This window comes from Artemia franciscana, chromosome 10 (assembly GCF_032884065.1).
Source record: "Artemia franciscana chromosome 10, ASM3288406v1, whole genome shotgun sequence".
Taxonomy (NCBI): Eukaryota; Metazoa; Arthropoda; class Branchiopoda; order Anostraca; family Artemiidae; genus Artemia; species Artemia franciscana.
Genome location: NC_088872.1, coordinates 35,067,861 through 35,082,270, shown reverse-complemented (window position 1 = coordinate 35,082,270; position 14,410 = coordinate 35,067,861). Strand labels below are relative to the sequence as shown.

The following is a 14,410-nucleotide window of genomic DNA, read 5'->3' as shown; positions in this document are numbered from 1 at the left end:
CTGATTCAATCAGATATTTATTATTACCCTATCACTTGGATATTTACTTTCAAGTCAAATTTACAGAATTTAGCGTCACTCTAAGAGAAAGCAAGATTTGTTCTGGTTCCCTCTGTTAAAATAAATTCTTCCCTTCGTCAAAACAATCTATCTCCTCTGTCAAAATGAACTTGTCCCTCCATCAAATTAAAATAATCCTGCCATCCAAACAAACCCATGCCTCCATCCTTCATCCTCCGATCAAAATAAACTCAACCCTTTTTCACTCATCTCTCTATCAAAACAAACCAGAGACTTTATCAAAACACTCATTTCTCCTTAATTATTACCTCTATCAAACTCAGCCCTTTTCCCTCCTTCCAAACAAACCCATCCGTCTATCAAACCAAACTCATTTCTCCATCTTTTATCCCTCCATCAAGAAAAACTTATCGTTCAGTGTGCAATCCCTACATCCCTCGTCCCCCATCAAAAATGAATCCCTCCATTCCTCATCCTTCCATCAAGTAGAGGAACAACTTTTTTTTATGGAGGGATGGTGCAGGGATGAATTGGGTTTTTTTTTAAATGGAGGGATGAGGAATTGAAGGCTGACCCGTGAATTTATTTTAACGGAAGGATGAGGAATGAATGGATTAGATTATTTTGGTGGAAGGATTACTCATGAAATACCAGTTCATTTTGACGGAGGGATTAAATATGAAAGGACGACGCATTAGTATAAGTTGATGAATGGATTATGGAAGAAGGGATGAGTTAGTTATGATGGAGGGATGAGAGATGAATTTCTTATCAAGAAGTGATGACAGATGAGTTTGTTTTGACAGAAGAATGGAGAGATGAGTCTATTTTGACGGAGGGATGACGGATAAAGCTAAGAGTTTGTCTTGGTTGAGGGATGGAAGTATTAGGGATTAGTTCGTTTTGATAGAAGAAGTAGGGATGGAAGATGAGATGGTTTTGATTGAGGGATAGAGTTTTTTTTTCTATTGAAGATCATTAACATTTGGCAGTTCTCACGGAATGCTTACAAACAATACCCTAGCGTTTTTTGATCCGTCACTAATTAAAAGTTGTTTGACTCTTGTAGGATCAACTGGTTTAGACTCATATATAGAAACATCTTATCACTCCGTTCTATTATTTATAATTGTTCATTTATTTCACAAAGAAAAACATATGTTTATATAATTATACAAAAATCAGGTAAATATTATTTTGAAAAGGATAAGTGGTATAACTTATAAGAATATATTTTAAAATAAGACATTATAAGACATGCAAAACGTTATTGAAACAGTAGGAGGGAGCTTCGGGGCCCACCTTCTTCCTGAAATTCTAGGTTAAAAATTAACTCTCTTAGAATCCAAGATCTTAAAACCAGAAGTTACATAGGATATCGCTATTTGTCTTGTTGACGAATGCTTTATAAAATATTTATAACATTATATAGCCCGATAGGTCTAATACAATTATTACTACACTATTCCCGGGAAGTATTTTTCTTGACATTTGTCTTTAGATTTTATCAATCCCTTCTAGTTTAGCCGTTTACCCCCCCCCCCACATATCCTAGAACTTGAATATAATCTAACATCATGCGAAAAAGTTATTTCTATTGTTATTCGGCATTATGAACAGCTGCTAGTTAGAAATTAAATAAAAAAAACAAGTTTTTTTAAATGAAAGTGAGGAGCGACATTAAAACTTAAAACGAACAGAAATTACTCCGTATATGAAAGGGGCTTTTCCTTCTCAACCCACCGCTCTTTACGCTAAAGTTTGACTCTTTCTCTTAACTCTACATTTTAAAACAGTAAAAAACTTTAGCGTAAAGAGCGGGGGGTTGAGTAGGAAAAGCCCCTTTCATAGGAAAATCATAATCATTTACCCCCTATTTTCCAAAATAAGGCAAATTTTCTCTGGCTCGTAACTTTTGATGACAAAGACTAAATTCGATGAAACTTATATATTTAAAATCTGCATGAAAATCCGATTCTTTTTATATATCTTTTAGCATCGAAATTGCGTTTTTTAGAGTTTCGTTTACTATTGAGCCGGGTCGCTCCTTACTACAGTTCGTTACCACGAGCTGTTTGATATGCCAACTTCAAAAATGACGGAAACTGTCAAAATCAGTTAATTTTTATGCATGGGAAAGGCTATATCCAGGCGTCAATCACATAAATTGAAGAACGGGCTATCGCTTCTCGATTATTTGTCCCGTTAGCTTTTGAAAGAAAACGAGTTTGAAAGATACTTTTTTTTTAAATGTACATTCAGTAAAAAACAAAATCCCCCTCCCCCCTAGGGCTTGGATATAATCGAACATCATGAGAAAGATTTTAATTTTATTACTTTTTAGCAATATGAACAGCTGCTAGTTAGAAATATGCCAACTTCAAAAATGACAGAAACTGTCAAAATAAGTTAATTTTCATGCATGGAAAAGGCTATATCCAGGTGTCAATCACGTAAATCGGAGAGCGGGCTATCACTTCTCAATTTTTTGTGCCGTTAGCTTTTGAAAGGTCCTTTATTTAAAAAAAATTGTATATTCAGTGAAAAAAACACCCCTCCCCCTATCCTAGAGCTCGGATATAATATAACATCACGAGAAAGATTCTAATTTTATTATTTTTTGGCATTAGTTATTTTTTGGACTTGTTCAGAACTGAACTAGCTTTCAAAGTGAGAACATCTCAAATAACTGGATTATATTGATTCAGAGTTCAAAGTAAAAGGATTTGGTTTTAATTAGATATTTATAAACTGTGAGTAAAACCGGTCTTCTTTAGTGTGACTAAATTTATATTACTATATGAGCGGATTAGTGTATCTGATTTGATCTGAATTGAATAAATTTCATTTTTCGCTCGAATACATTCTGTTAACGGGGGATAGTCACGCAACCCTTTGGCTTTGAAGATCTGAGTACCCGTACCGCATAGACGTACTGTGTTGCAAGATTTTGATTTTAAGAAAAGAGTGGTGGAGGAGGCCTAGTCACCCTCCAATTTTCTGGTTACTTAAAAAGGCAGCTGGAACTTTTAATTTTTTGCGAACGTTTTTATTAGTAAAAAATACACGTAGCTTAGGAATTAATTTATGTACCGAACGTCTATATTCGCATGTTTTTATTACGTATATAAGGAGGTTTTCCCCCTCGTCAAAATATTACTCTTTAATTTTGCCAATTCCTTAAGAATGACCCCTGAATCCCAAAGGCCGTAAAATAAATAGTTAAAATTACTAAAATACTTTAGGGTAAATAGCGAGGTATTAGGAGTTGAGCCCCTAATATGCGTAATAATTTCTGTTTGTTTTAATTTTTAATGCTGTTTCTTAGATTCAGCTGAAAAAACTGTTTCATATTTATTTTTTCATTTATTTTTTTAAATAATACTAGAAAATGCTGCGCCCCCTTCATGAATATTCTCTTCCCAATTGACAATTGCGCCCTTTTCATTGAATTTTTCTTTCCCCATGACAGATTTCTCCAAGGAAAGATCCTCCAACATAGCCCCCTCTCCTCAACCCCACCCCCAAACCAAAAAAATCCCCCTGAAAACGTCAGCACACTTCCCAGTGACCATTACTATGTGTAAACACTGGTCAAAGTTTGTAACTTGTAGCCTCTCCTACGGGGACTGTGGGGGAGTAAGTCGTCCCTATATCATATTTATTAGGTTTTTCGACTATCCTGAACTTTTTTATTTTTCGAACTTTAAACTTCTACATCAGCGTTCTCCGATACGCTGAATCTGATGGTGTAATTTTGTTAAGATTCTATGACTTTTAGGGGATGTTTCCTCCTATTTTCTAAAATAAGACAGATTTTCTCAGGCTCGTGGCTTTTGATCGGTAAAACTAAACTTGATGAATTTATATGTTTAAAATCAGCAATAAAATGCTATTCTTTGATGTAACTATGTCAAAATTCCTTTTTTTAAGAGTTTCGGTTACTATTGAGCCGGGTCGCTCATTACTACTTTTCGGTACCATAAACTGTGTGACAAGCATAGAATTGGAAATATTGAGAAGGAAACATGTTACGAAAACAATTCTTACTTCATACTATCCAGAAAAATTATAGTTACGACATTTAGGATCCTCTTCCTCTCTATTCCCCCCCCCCAACATGCCATAATATGCATATATATAACTAAAATTATATATTTCCCTGGATTTTGCCATAGACCATTCTTTTTTTTAACCTGGTTAGCTGTAAATTGACTCAACAAAGACAAATTAAATAGACGGAAAAATATTCGGGAATATAGCATACAATTTAGGCTATACATTTGTGCATTAGGAGGTAAAAGGTATGGAGAATGTATTCAATACGTATTAACAACATTTTTTCTGCTTATTATGAAATAAGATTTATTTATTAACATAATCCCTTCTCAATAGCCCCATTTTTAAGCTTACACCAGTTTTGAATTTAAATGAATATGAATTTGATTAGAATAGTAGGCCTATTTAGTTCGGAAGATGATATAAAACAAAACTAGTATCTAGTATCTTTTTTTTCAAATATGTATAGGCTTGGATTTGCTTTGGGACGAACACAAGAGGGAAAAAGTTTTGGGCCCGTCAAGCTTAGAAATTATAAGGTATACACAATTCCGCACTATTCAAACTTTCAACTGCAAATGGAAAAAAAAAAATCATATAGGAAATTAACACCAATCTGGCTATTATTACTAATAACTAAAACTTCTCTACCCGGAATTCTAATGTCATAAACAATGGTATGTTGTTTCTTATTATCAACAGTACGAACAGCAGCTAGTTAGAAATATGCTAACGGCAAAAATGGCAGAAACTGTCAAAATGAGGTAATTTTTGTTTGTAGAAAAGGTATCAATGACATAAATTGGAGAACGGCTTTTCCTAAAACACATCCGAAGAGAACTTTGAAAAAGCTACTATGTTCAGCATTGTTTCAAGATTCAATAATTATGTCTTTGGGGATTTCAACCTCTCTATAGTCCTCAGGACCATTCGTTTATTGTTTACATATAGTTTTTGTTATTGAGAAAACTATTTCATTTTGAACTTAACTTTTCAAAAAGACGAAGAGTATTCAGATGAGCTCTTAAGAGAATGTTGATGTAGAGTGTTGAAATGAATCAAAGCACGTTATATGTGTGTGGATTCTCAAAAGGGTTTAATTCAGGAATTATTCAGTGTATTAATTCGGAACTTTCAGGAAATAAGGGAGGTGATCAAAAAGGCAATATTTGTATGCTACCACTACGACCTGGAACTACCACCACTACTAGAGCTACCACAAACACTATCACACTACTCCATTTATAATATTGAGGGAAAATTTATCACGAGAATTGATTTGGGCATTAAGCTGTAATATTTGATAGGATGGCCACAGACACCAGCAATTTAACTTTAAAGCCACACCAGAGAGTTTAGTAACGAGATCCAGCGGTCAGAAAGATTCTAAAAATTTTTTACCGCACTAATAATACCTTGAAAAGTGTACTAATTTTGGACGAGGTTAGGGCCAACAGTTAGACTCAAGGTGCCACGATTTATGTCTATGATATGAATATTTTTTCTATATAACTTGGTTGGAGCAACAAAAAAAAAAAAAAAGTTCAAGTTCTTCCTAGTAATGAATGGTAAGTAAATAACGATCCTTGTGAATAACGAAAATATAAGAGCCAAACTATTGATAACATTCGATCAAGGAATTAGCTTTTTTTGTGATCCTGAATTTGTATTTTTTATTAGTAATTAATAAAACTATTAGGGCACAATAAATAATATAGAATTATAGAAAACAACTTTATTAAGGGGCCATTTCAGTAAAAATATATCGTCAACTTTAATCTAATTATTGTATCTTGTCTTAATTTTCATAGTATCCTTTTTTGAATGATTGAACTCTATAAACGGAAAGAATATCTTCTAAAAGTGCAGAAATGGTATGATTTACATATATCAATGGATTACTAAACTATTTTAGCTGCTTTTTTCGCATGCTGACCAATGTTCTGCGTTGACCAGATACCAGTCTCCTGATTTGATGCTTTCAGCCGGGAGTGCAACGTGTGGTTGGGGGGCGAATCATCCGACACTTCGCCTGTTGTTCCCCTAGATTTATCCAGATATCCAATTAAAGCTGAGTTGGCTCTGGCTGAGCTTACAGGGTCGCACCATTGACCCCCGATCCAATTCAAATAAGCAAAATAAGCAATAAACAATCTGAAATGTATTTTTGTCGGTTTGCTTTGTTCAATGCCTTTGTCATTGTAAGCTACAATTTTTTATTACATAGTTTCTTTTCAATATTTTTCTTTTATTGAAAAAAAAATATTTTTCCAATCACGATATGAAAATAAAAAAGGCTCTAAATTTAAAATGCTGGCTAATAGTTTTCAAGTAGAGAGACCCCCAAAGAAAAAAAAATACCCTTTCTGCATACTATTTTTCGAAGAATTTTGTCTATACGTTTATCGTGATTTATACTTTGTCGTGAGACAAGACGCGTTTTAATTTTAGAAACCAATTAAACTTAGAAATAAAAATTCATGTTGATAAATTTTTGCAAGAATTTTCGTCGGAAATATATCTGCCTCGATTGTCCTTAAAGAGCTGTTTTGGGTGGATGAGAGGGTGAAAATGAGAAAAAAACATTGGTTTTGGCTTTCGTTAGTGTCTTGAAGAAGCTACACTTTTGTTTTCCAATTATTCGGAATATCGTTTTCCTTTCGACCGGTTTTTAGTTATCGCAAAAGAGTGGCAAAGTCCCTCCGCAGGTTTTAATGGAAATGTCATACTTCAAGTTAGTTCGATCAATAGTACCTTGTCCTTAGAATAGTTGTATAAAATTTTTGCTGATTTGGAAAACGTTACTTTGTTTTATTAATTTGATGTTCAAAAAGAAAGACTGCTCTAATGCAAATAATCAAAAATAGAATAAGGAGAAAAAATAAAACCAATGAGTTCTAACAATATTTAATTTACAAATAAATTACATACAAAACTTTAGAAACTTAAATAATTCATTCTCCTCAGCCCCAATACCGTCTGTAACCGTAGCCGTACGGTGCATATCCGTATGATGGATATGCATAACCATATGAAGGATAGTAATGACCATAATAACGGTAAGGATAATAACTATAATGATGAGTTTCTGCTCCTTTCAGATCTTCTTCGACAGATGCTTCCATTTCAGATGCTTCTCTTCTCAGCCTGTAACTAGGATCGTCAAAGGAAGGACCATATTCCTGTTTAGAATCCTGCCATCCTCCTTGACCTGTTAACCCCCTTTTGAAATCTTCGATTTCAGGAGATGTTTCCTTTGGATAACTTGGTTCTGCTAATGCTGTGATGATAACAAGAGAAACAATCAGAATCTAGAATAAAAGTAATTACTTATCCAACAGTTCGTAGTAACAAACTGTAACAAAGGAGCGACCCGGCTCAATAGAAAGCAAAACCCTAAAAAACAGAATTTTGATAGCAATAGATATATCAAGAGAATGGGCTTATTATGCTGATTCCCATTATATAAGTTTCATCAGGTTCAGTCTTATGCATAAAAAGCAACGGGTCTGAGGAAATTAATCTGATTTACAGAAGAAGGGGGAAAGTCCCCCTAGAAGTCATAGAATTTCAATGAAAATCACACCATCATACTACGCGTATCAAAGAACACTACTGTAAAGGTTTCAAGCTCTTACCTGCAAAAATGCAGAATTTCGTAATTTTTGCCAGAAGAAAGATCACGGATGCGTATTTAATTATTTTTTTCCCAGGAGTGATAGCATTGAACCAGTGGGCCTAAAACATCGGACAAGGGCTCATTCTAACGAAAATGAAAAGTTCTAGAGCCCTTTCTAAGTGACCATTAGAATTGAGGCAACTAGTTCCCCTCCCACGCTCCTTTCGTTTCCCAAAATCACCAGGTCCAAATTTTTAGGTAGCTATTTTGTTCATCATAGTTGAAAGGCCCATTAACTATGTCTTTGCAGATAACATGAACCCTCCCCCACATCCCCAGGGGAAATATCTTTAAGCTATAAAAATTGTCCATCGTTTACGTATAGTATTTGTTATTGGGAAGTATTTATACATTTTATGGTGGGGAGGGGAGGACGAATTTTCTGCTACAGGGATTTCGCAAGAAGAGAGTTTTCTATGAATACGAAAGCTTCCAGGGGGTGAGCGTTTTGCACTTGGGGGTTTTGCCAGAATTCCACATTGGGGGATTTTGCCAGAATTCCTTTAGAAACTTTCTTTATATGTCTTGTTTTCGCTTTACTCTTTTAATTTTAAGCTTGGAGATGTTAAGGGAATTTTTCGGGATAAATTTTCACCATGATTGAATAGTCCAGAGTATATTTCCGTAGGGAGGAGAATTTTCCCGAGGGGATGGAGACAGATATCCTGGGGCTATTTAAAAAACGATCAGAGATTAAATAAAAAAAGTTTGTTCAACTAAAAGTAAGGAGCAACATTAAAACTTAAAACGAACAGAAATTACTATGTAAATAAGGGGTATCTTCCCTTCCTCAACACCACCCTCTTTACATTAAAGTTTAAATTTTGTTCTAATTCTTTAAAGACGACTCATACAGATGAATGTTGCATTGACTTTCTTTGACAGCTGAATCGATCTCATCTTTCCTGATAAAAATAAAGAAGTATTGAAAAAAATCTCTTTTTAGGGGATTTGAATAAAGAAATAAAAAAACGAGAGAAAAAAAGAAATGAAAAAAAAGTTTGTCTATGCTAAAAGGATATGAGTAAAACTTTCCAATTTGAAAAATCCCAAAGATTCAAACATTTCAATAGCCCGATGAAACGAATAAAAATGAGAAAAAAGAATTCAAAAGCCCTCGGATAAAAGAAAAGATCTAAAGCTAAGAACCAATTGACATTAGTTCCTTACTGAATTTGAAAACCAATCGCCATGTCAAGCTGATATACACTAATAAGCTAAGTAATACAAGCTCAGTTCTATAAAGCTACAACTGCTTTGAAGAAATCAATGTGTTTTATATGATAATTTTGTTCAATTTCTCAAGATAATTTTAATTATCATCATTTACGTAATATTTTTAATTATCATATCATAGTTTATACAATAATATAATTTGGGCTATGTAATTGCACATTAGGAAGGGGGTAAAGTATTCAGGCGGTGCCCCTAACCTAGCACAACCGAATCTAAGCTAACCCCTCTCCCCCAATGTGGAAATACATAAAACAACTTACTCAAGTCAAATGCATTCTATAACCCGTCACTTGTCTTTGATGCTATGAAACTGATTTTCTGAGATCTAACCTAAGCGTAATTCTTGAGTGTGTTTCAGTTAATGTACAGGTGAAACTTTAAAAGTCAATATAAATTTCAGCTTTAAAAAGTCTATTACTACGATGTGTTAATGTCACTTTAGACTACTTGATGCTGCAAATGTTTTCCAAAATTTTGGGTTGTCTGTAAAAATAATCTGAAACTAATCTGCAATTAAAAGTAACAAGAGTAGACAACTTACACATTTCATTATTACCAACTTTTTTGGAGACTAATCAACTTTAATAAAACGATTCAACTGATTGTGTTTGTAGTCTAAAGAAGTCCTTATATACTTTCGAAAATACAGGTTATACATTCCTAAATCAAATTAGTTAGAGGTGAAAAGATATCGGGGATTTTTTTCTGTTGATGTTGGATATCGCAGCGGTTACGCAACGACATTTATTGTAAACAAAGAAATTTAACGATTTTTATTAGGGGTGTGGCTCGTCTAAACCAAGATTCTTTGTGACAATCATTGCACACGATAGAGGAGTTTTTTTCTCATTGTCAATTGGGTTCTTTTTCAGAAGTTATTGACTGCTCTAAAGGGAAAGATAAATAAAAAAAATACCTCCATTTACTACCCATTATCAAATTACTTTTTACAATAAATATTGACATCTTATTTGATCGACAGTTCTTCCTCTTTATAAAACTATTTACATCGTGTAAAATGTAGCCAAAATATATCAGTGTTAGCACGAAGAAAAGACCGACTTGTGACCAACATGGTACGGAGTGCGTCACTGGAAATAGTGCCAATTAAAAATGTTTAGCAATAATTAGCATTAACCAAGTCAAATTACCCAAAAGAAATTGAAATTGTTCTAATTGGCCACAAGTTGGCCTTTTCTTCGTGCTAACACTGGTATATTTTGGTTACACTTTACATGATGTAAATACTTTTATCCCGATTTTGAAATTTGACTGGATAGAACATGCAGATCAAATAAGACAAATAAAAGTTGCCCATTGACGAAACCACCCAAAATTGTGGTGGGAGAAAACTATATAAAGAAGAATAAATAGGTTCTTTCATTATTCCATATTGGCCTTGTCGCAAGAGAAAGCGAAAAAGATGGCATTTCTTGAAGCTGTGCTTAAGATAGCAAAAATTATACCTGAATATGCTGGCACCCCCGACGAAGATGAATTTACTGGAAAATTGAAAATGTTTAGTGAATTGGCTCAGTCACATAACTTTAAGACACAAATATAATGTTCATCCACTAGCTGAGGAGGTAGTGCGTTGCAATATTTTGAGTCAATTCGATAAAAACGAAAGAAAAGCTGATATAGGCTCAGATGGTCTATATCAATTAGAACACACATGGTAATTCTTTGAGAGGGGCAATGTGAAAAGTGGGTCAATAGCTGACCACATTCACAACTTTGTTTTAGAACAACAATGAATGACTGAAGAAAACAATAAATGAGAATAAAAGAAAAGATCTAAAGCTAAAAACCAATTGACATTAGGTTCTTATCGAATTAGAAAACCAATCGCCATATCAAGCTGATATACACTAATCAGCTAATTAATACAAGCACAGTACTATAAAGCTGCAATTGCTTTGGACCAACTAATGTGTTTTGCATGAAAACATGAAATGAGGGAGACAAAAAAATCTTGGGAGGGCCCTGGGTTCTTCCCCATACCCCTGGATCCCCATTTTTTTCCCTTGTCAATCAGTGAGATTCCATTATGATTTACCCATTGAATTTAATGTGCTCTTTTCGGCGAAAAAGCTATAACCAATAGGCCTACAGTATTTGGTCATAAAATGGCACGGATGTTAATATGCACTGAAGACTGGCATGGTCAATACAAGATACTAGGGCTGTATAAGAGTGGTGTTATTTATTTTAAAAGTACAGATCACTATCTAGACGTGTCTAGGACTAAACTAAGGCTAAAGTTCAAGAAGGGTAACTACCTTCCATGAAAATGTGACATTGGTAGACTCCAGGATGAGAATTTGAGAGAAATTTTCCAGGAACAGTTGAATACTAAACTGTCTTACTTACTTGACTTAATGTCCCTGAAGAAATACTTCCGGTGTCGAGAGTGATACTACATGGCACCTCAATTTAAACTGATCTCTTGCAAGGATGTGGACATCCTTCTGAATATTTGCCATGGCTAAGAGGGCACCTGCCGTGTCCTTCCATCTGGTTGGGGGACGACCTCTTGGGCGTTTCCCGTCTTGCAACACGGGATCAAAGTCAAAAATCGTTCGTGCAGGAGTGTCGGGGGCATGCGAGGAAGATGTCCGTACCAATGTAGTGTTCGCTGGATGAGTTGGACTAAGAAGGATGTTTGAGCAGTTAACGCCAGGAGGTTCTCGTTGCTAACAAAATCGTGCTAGTGTAGTCCTTCAATGTTGCGAATGTGTTTTGTTTGGGCTATATTTACGGTGCTAAGCACAGACTGAGTGGCTGGCCATGTTTCGGCTCCGTAAAGAAACACGGATCCCACCGAAGCATTGTATATGCGCATCTTGGTCCTACGGCTGATAGAAGGTTTCTTCCAAAGGGCACTTAGTTTTCCCACCACTGCTGAGGCTTTGGTGATTCGGTGCATTAGATCTTTGAGGATTGATTCGTCATTTGAGAGGATAGGGCCAAGGTGTGTAAATTCCTCAACAATCTCAGCTGGTTTGTCACCAACCATTAGCACTGGACGCGGTGAATTACGGGGATAAACAAACATCACTTTTGTCTTCTGCCAGTGAATCAACGACCCTATCTTTAAGGCTTCATCAGCAAAAATCTCTAGGGCTTCTGTAAGCTTTGAAGGTGAATCGGAGACAAGTGCACGGTCATCGGCATTATCAGCGTCTGAAAGTACTCTATCGCCGTCCTGCAACCCAAACTGAATGCGGATTATAGTTCGAATGATATTGTAGTCGATGACGCAATTAAAAAGTTCTGGAGCAGCAGCACAGCCCTGACGGATTCCAGTATTGATTTCAAAAGATGGGTTGCCTCTGCAATTGAATTGAACGCAGTTCCCAGTCCTTTCATGGTGCCGCTCGAAAAGAGTTCAGTACTTCTCAGGTAGTCCCGTTGTTTTCAGTATGATCCAGAGTGACTGCTGGTCGACAAAATCGAAAGCAGCCTTGAAATCCACAAAGGCAACATATGCTTTTTGTTGAAATTCTCGAGTCCTCTCTACCAGCTGACGCATTGTGAATATTTACTCCACGGTAGACCTTCCTTGCATGAAGCCAGCCTGTTGGATTGAATACTAAACTGGAGATTTTAACATTTGATAATGCAGAAAAAGGATTAAATAATCTTAGGAAAATACCTTGTGAAGTTGCTGACAGTGTCTTAGGGAAAAAAGCTAGGTACTCAGCTGGGAATATTAGTGAAAATGTTTTATATTTAGAAGAGAGGAGGCGCTTGTAGAGGAATTATTTGGGTGATAGATCGTATGAAAATAACAAAAATTAAAGAAAGCGGAGAAAACATCAGAATATGAACAAAGGAGTTGTTATGAGGAGGCCTTGGAAAAAGTTACCAAAGATCCCGAAAATGCAGCCATACGGCATAATCGGTGAATATTGTACTGTCATATATAATAATTTGAGAGGGAATAGTCAATATGGACTTGTCAAGGAAAGTTAAGGATAAGGATGGGGCCACAATTAGCTATAAGGAAAGAATTAAAGTAAGATGGCTAGAATATCTTGAGAGTGTGCTAAACCGCGAATAAATTACAGGAAAAGATATAGAGAAGAATGAAAAGGTTTGTTACACATTGTATGTGAATGAAGATTTATTTTGTGAGGATGAATGAGTGATAGTTCTAAATGATTAAAAAATGGTAGGGCCAAGGTTTTGAAAATTCGGCAAATAAGTTTCATTAAATATGGTGGTTATGATGTTAAAAGTAAGTTACTGAAGATTATGAGTACGACTTTTGACAAGGGGCATCTTTTGACAATCAATGAATTTTGTGCAGTGATTGTCATGAAAAATATTAAAATGGAAAAATCATATTAGGACCCCACCCCTAATAGAAATTTTATCATTTCTTTGATTTCACTAAATGTCGGTGCATAACCGCTGCGACATCCAACTTCAATAGAAAAAAATCCCTGTTATCTTTTCACCTCCAACTTATTGGATTTAGGAATATATAACCTATATTTTCAAAAGTATTTAAGGACTTCTTTAGTCTACATGTACTATCAATTGAATCCTTTTATTTAAGCTAATTACACTAAAAAGAAGTTTCTAACAATGAAATATGTAAGTTGTCTATTATTGTCATTTTCAATTGCAGATTAGTTTATTCTAGTTTTACAGACAGCCCAACATTTTGGAAAATATTTGAAGTATCACTGAGTCTAGAGTGCCACTGTACAAACCGAACAAACTTCTGACATTCTAACAATTGACTTTTTAAAAGCTGAAATTTAAATTGATTTTTAGAACTTTACCAATAACAATAATTGAAATTACCTTGAAAAATTGAAAATTTATCGTGTAAAATACTTTGATTTCTGAAAAGCTAGTAGTGCTTTATGGTACTGAGCGTGGATCATTTAACTAATCAGTTTGTGTCTGCTACGCCTGGCAATTTGTTTGTAATTAAATAAGGATATAATGTCTATTGGTTTTCAGTTTTAATACTTTTCTTTTATCTGATGGCTTTTGAATTCTATTTTCTCATTTTTATTGTTTTCACCGGGTTATTTGAAATGTTTGAATCTTTGATATTTTTAAATTGGAAAGTTTTAATTATATCCATTTAGTATAGACGAACTATTTCATTTTTTTTTATCAAATCTCCTAAGTTTTTTAGAAACTTAGAGTTTTAGAAAGTAAGAGTTTTTTTTCTATTTCTTTCACTTTAATCAGGTAAATTGGGATATATGCAGCTGTCGAAGATGCTACATTATTTCATTATTTCAACATTTATTTGCCCCTTCTTTTTCCTCTAATAAACATGGTCTTTAATTCAATGCTCAAAATACATGTGTATTAAGAGGGCGAGCTTCCTGCCCTCCGAGCAATCATATTGCTTAATTGTTAGCAATATATTTTTAGGAACAAACG

General features: G+C 34.7%; 2 protein-coding genes across 2 annotated transcripts; both read right to left on the bottom strand.

Annotated features, from left to right (window-relative positions):
* Window positions 1–6,971: 6,971 nt before the first annotated feature.
* Window positions 6,972–9,649, bottom strand: LOC136032119 (uncharacterized). The gene is made up of 2 exons (XM_065712287.1): window positions 9,537–9,649; window positions 6,972–7,391 (listed from the first exon to the last, which is right to left on the bottom strand). The coding sequence occupies exons 1-2, from the start codon at window positions 9,543–9,545 to the stop codon at window positions 7,044–7,046; spliced, it is 357 nt and encodes a 118-aa protein (XP_065568359.1). The 5' UTR covers window positions 9,546–9,649; the 3' UTR covers window positions 6,972–7,043.
* Window positions 9,650–11,705: 2,056 nt separating this feature from the next.
* On the bottom strand, window positions 11,706–12,530 carry LOC136032459 (uncharacterized). Its single transcript, XM_065712770.1, has 2 exons — window positions 12,394–12,530; window positions 11,706–12,330 (listed from the first exon to the last, which is right to left on the bottom strand). Exons 1-2 carry the CDS (start codon window positions 12,528–12,530, stop codon window positions 11,706–11,708), a joined length of 762 nt encoding a protein of 253 aa, XP_065568842.1.
* Window positions 12,531–14,410: the final 1,880 nt, after the last annotated feature.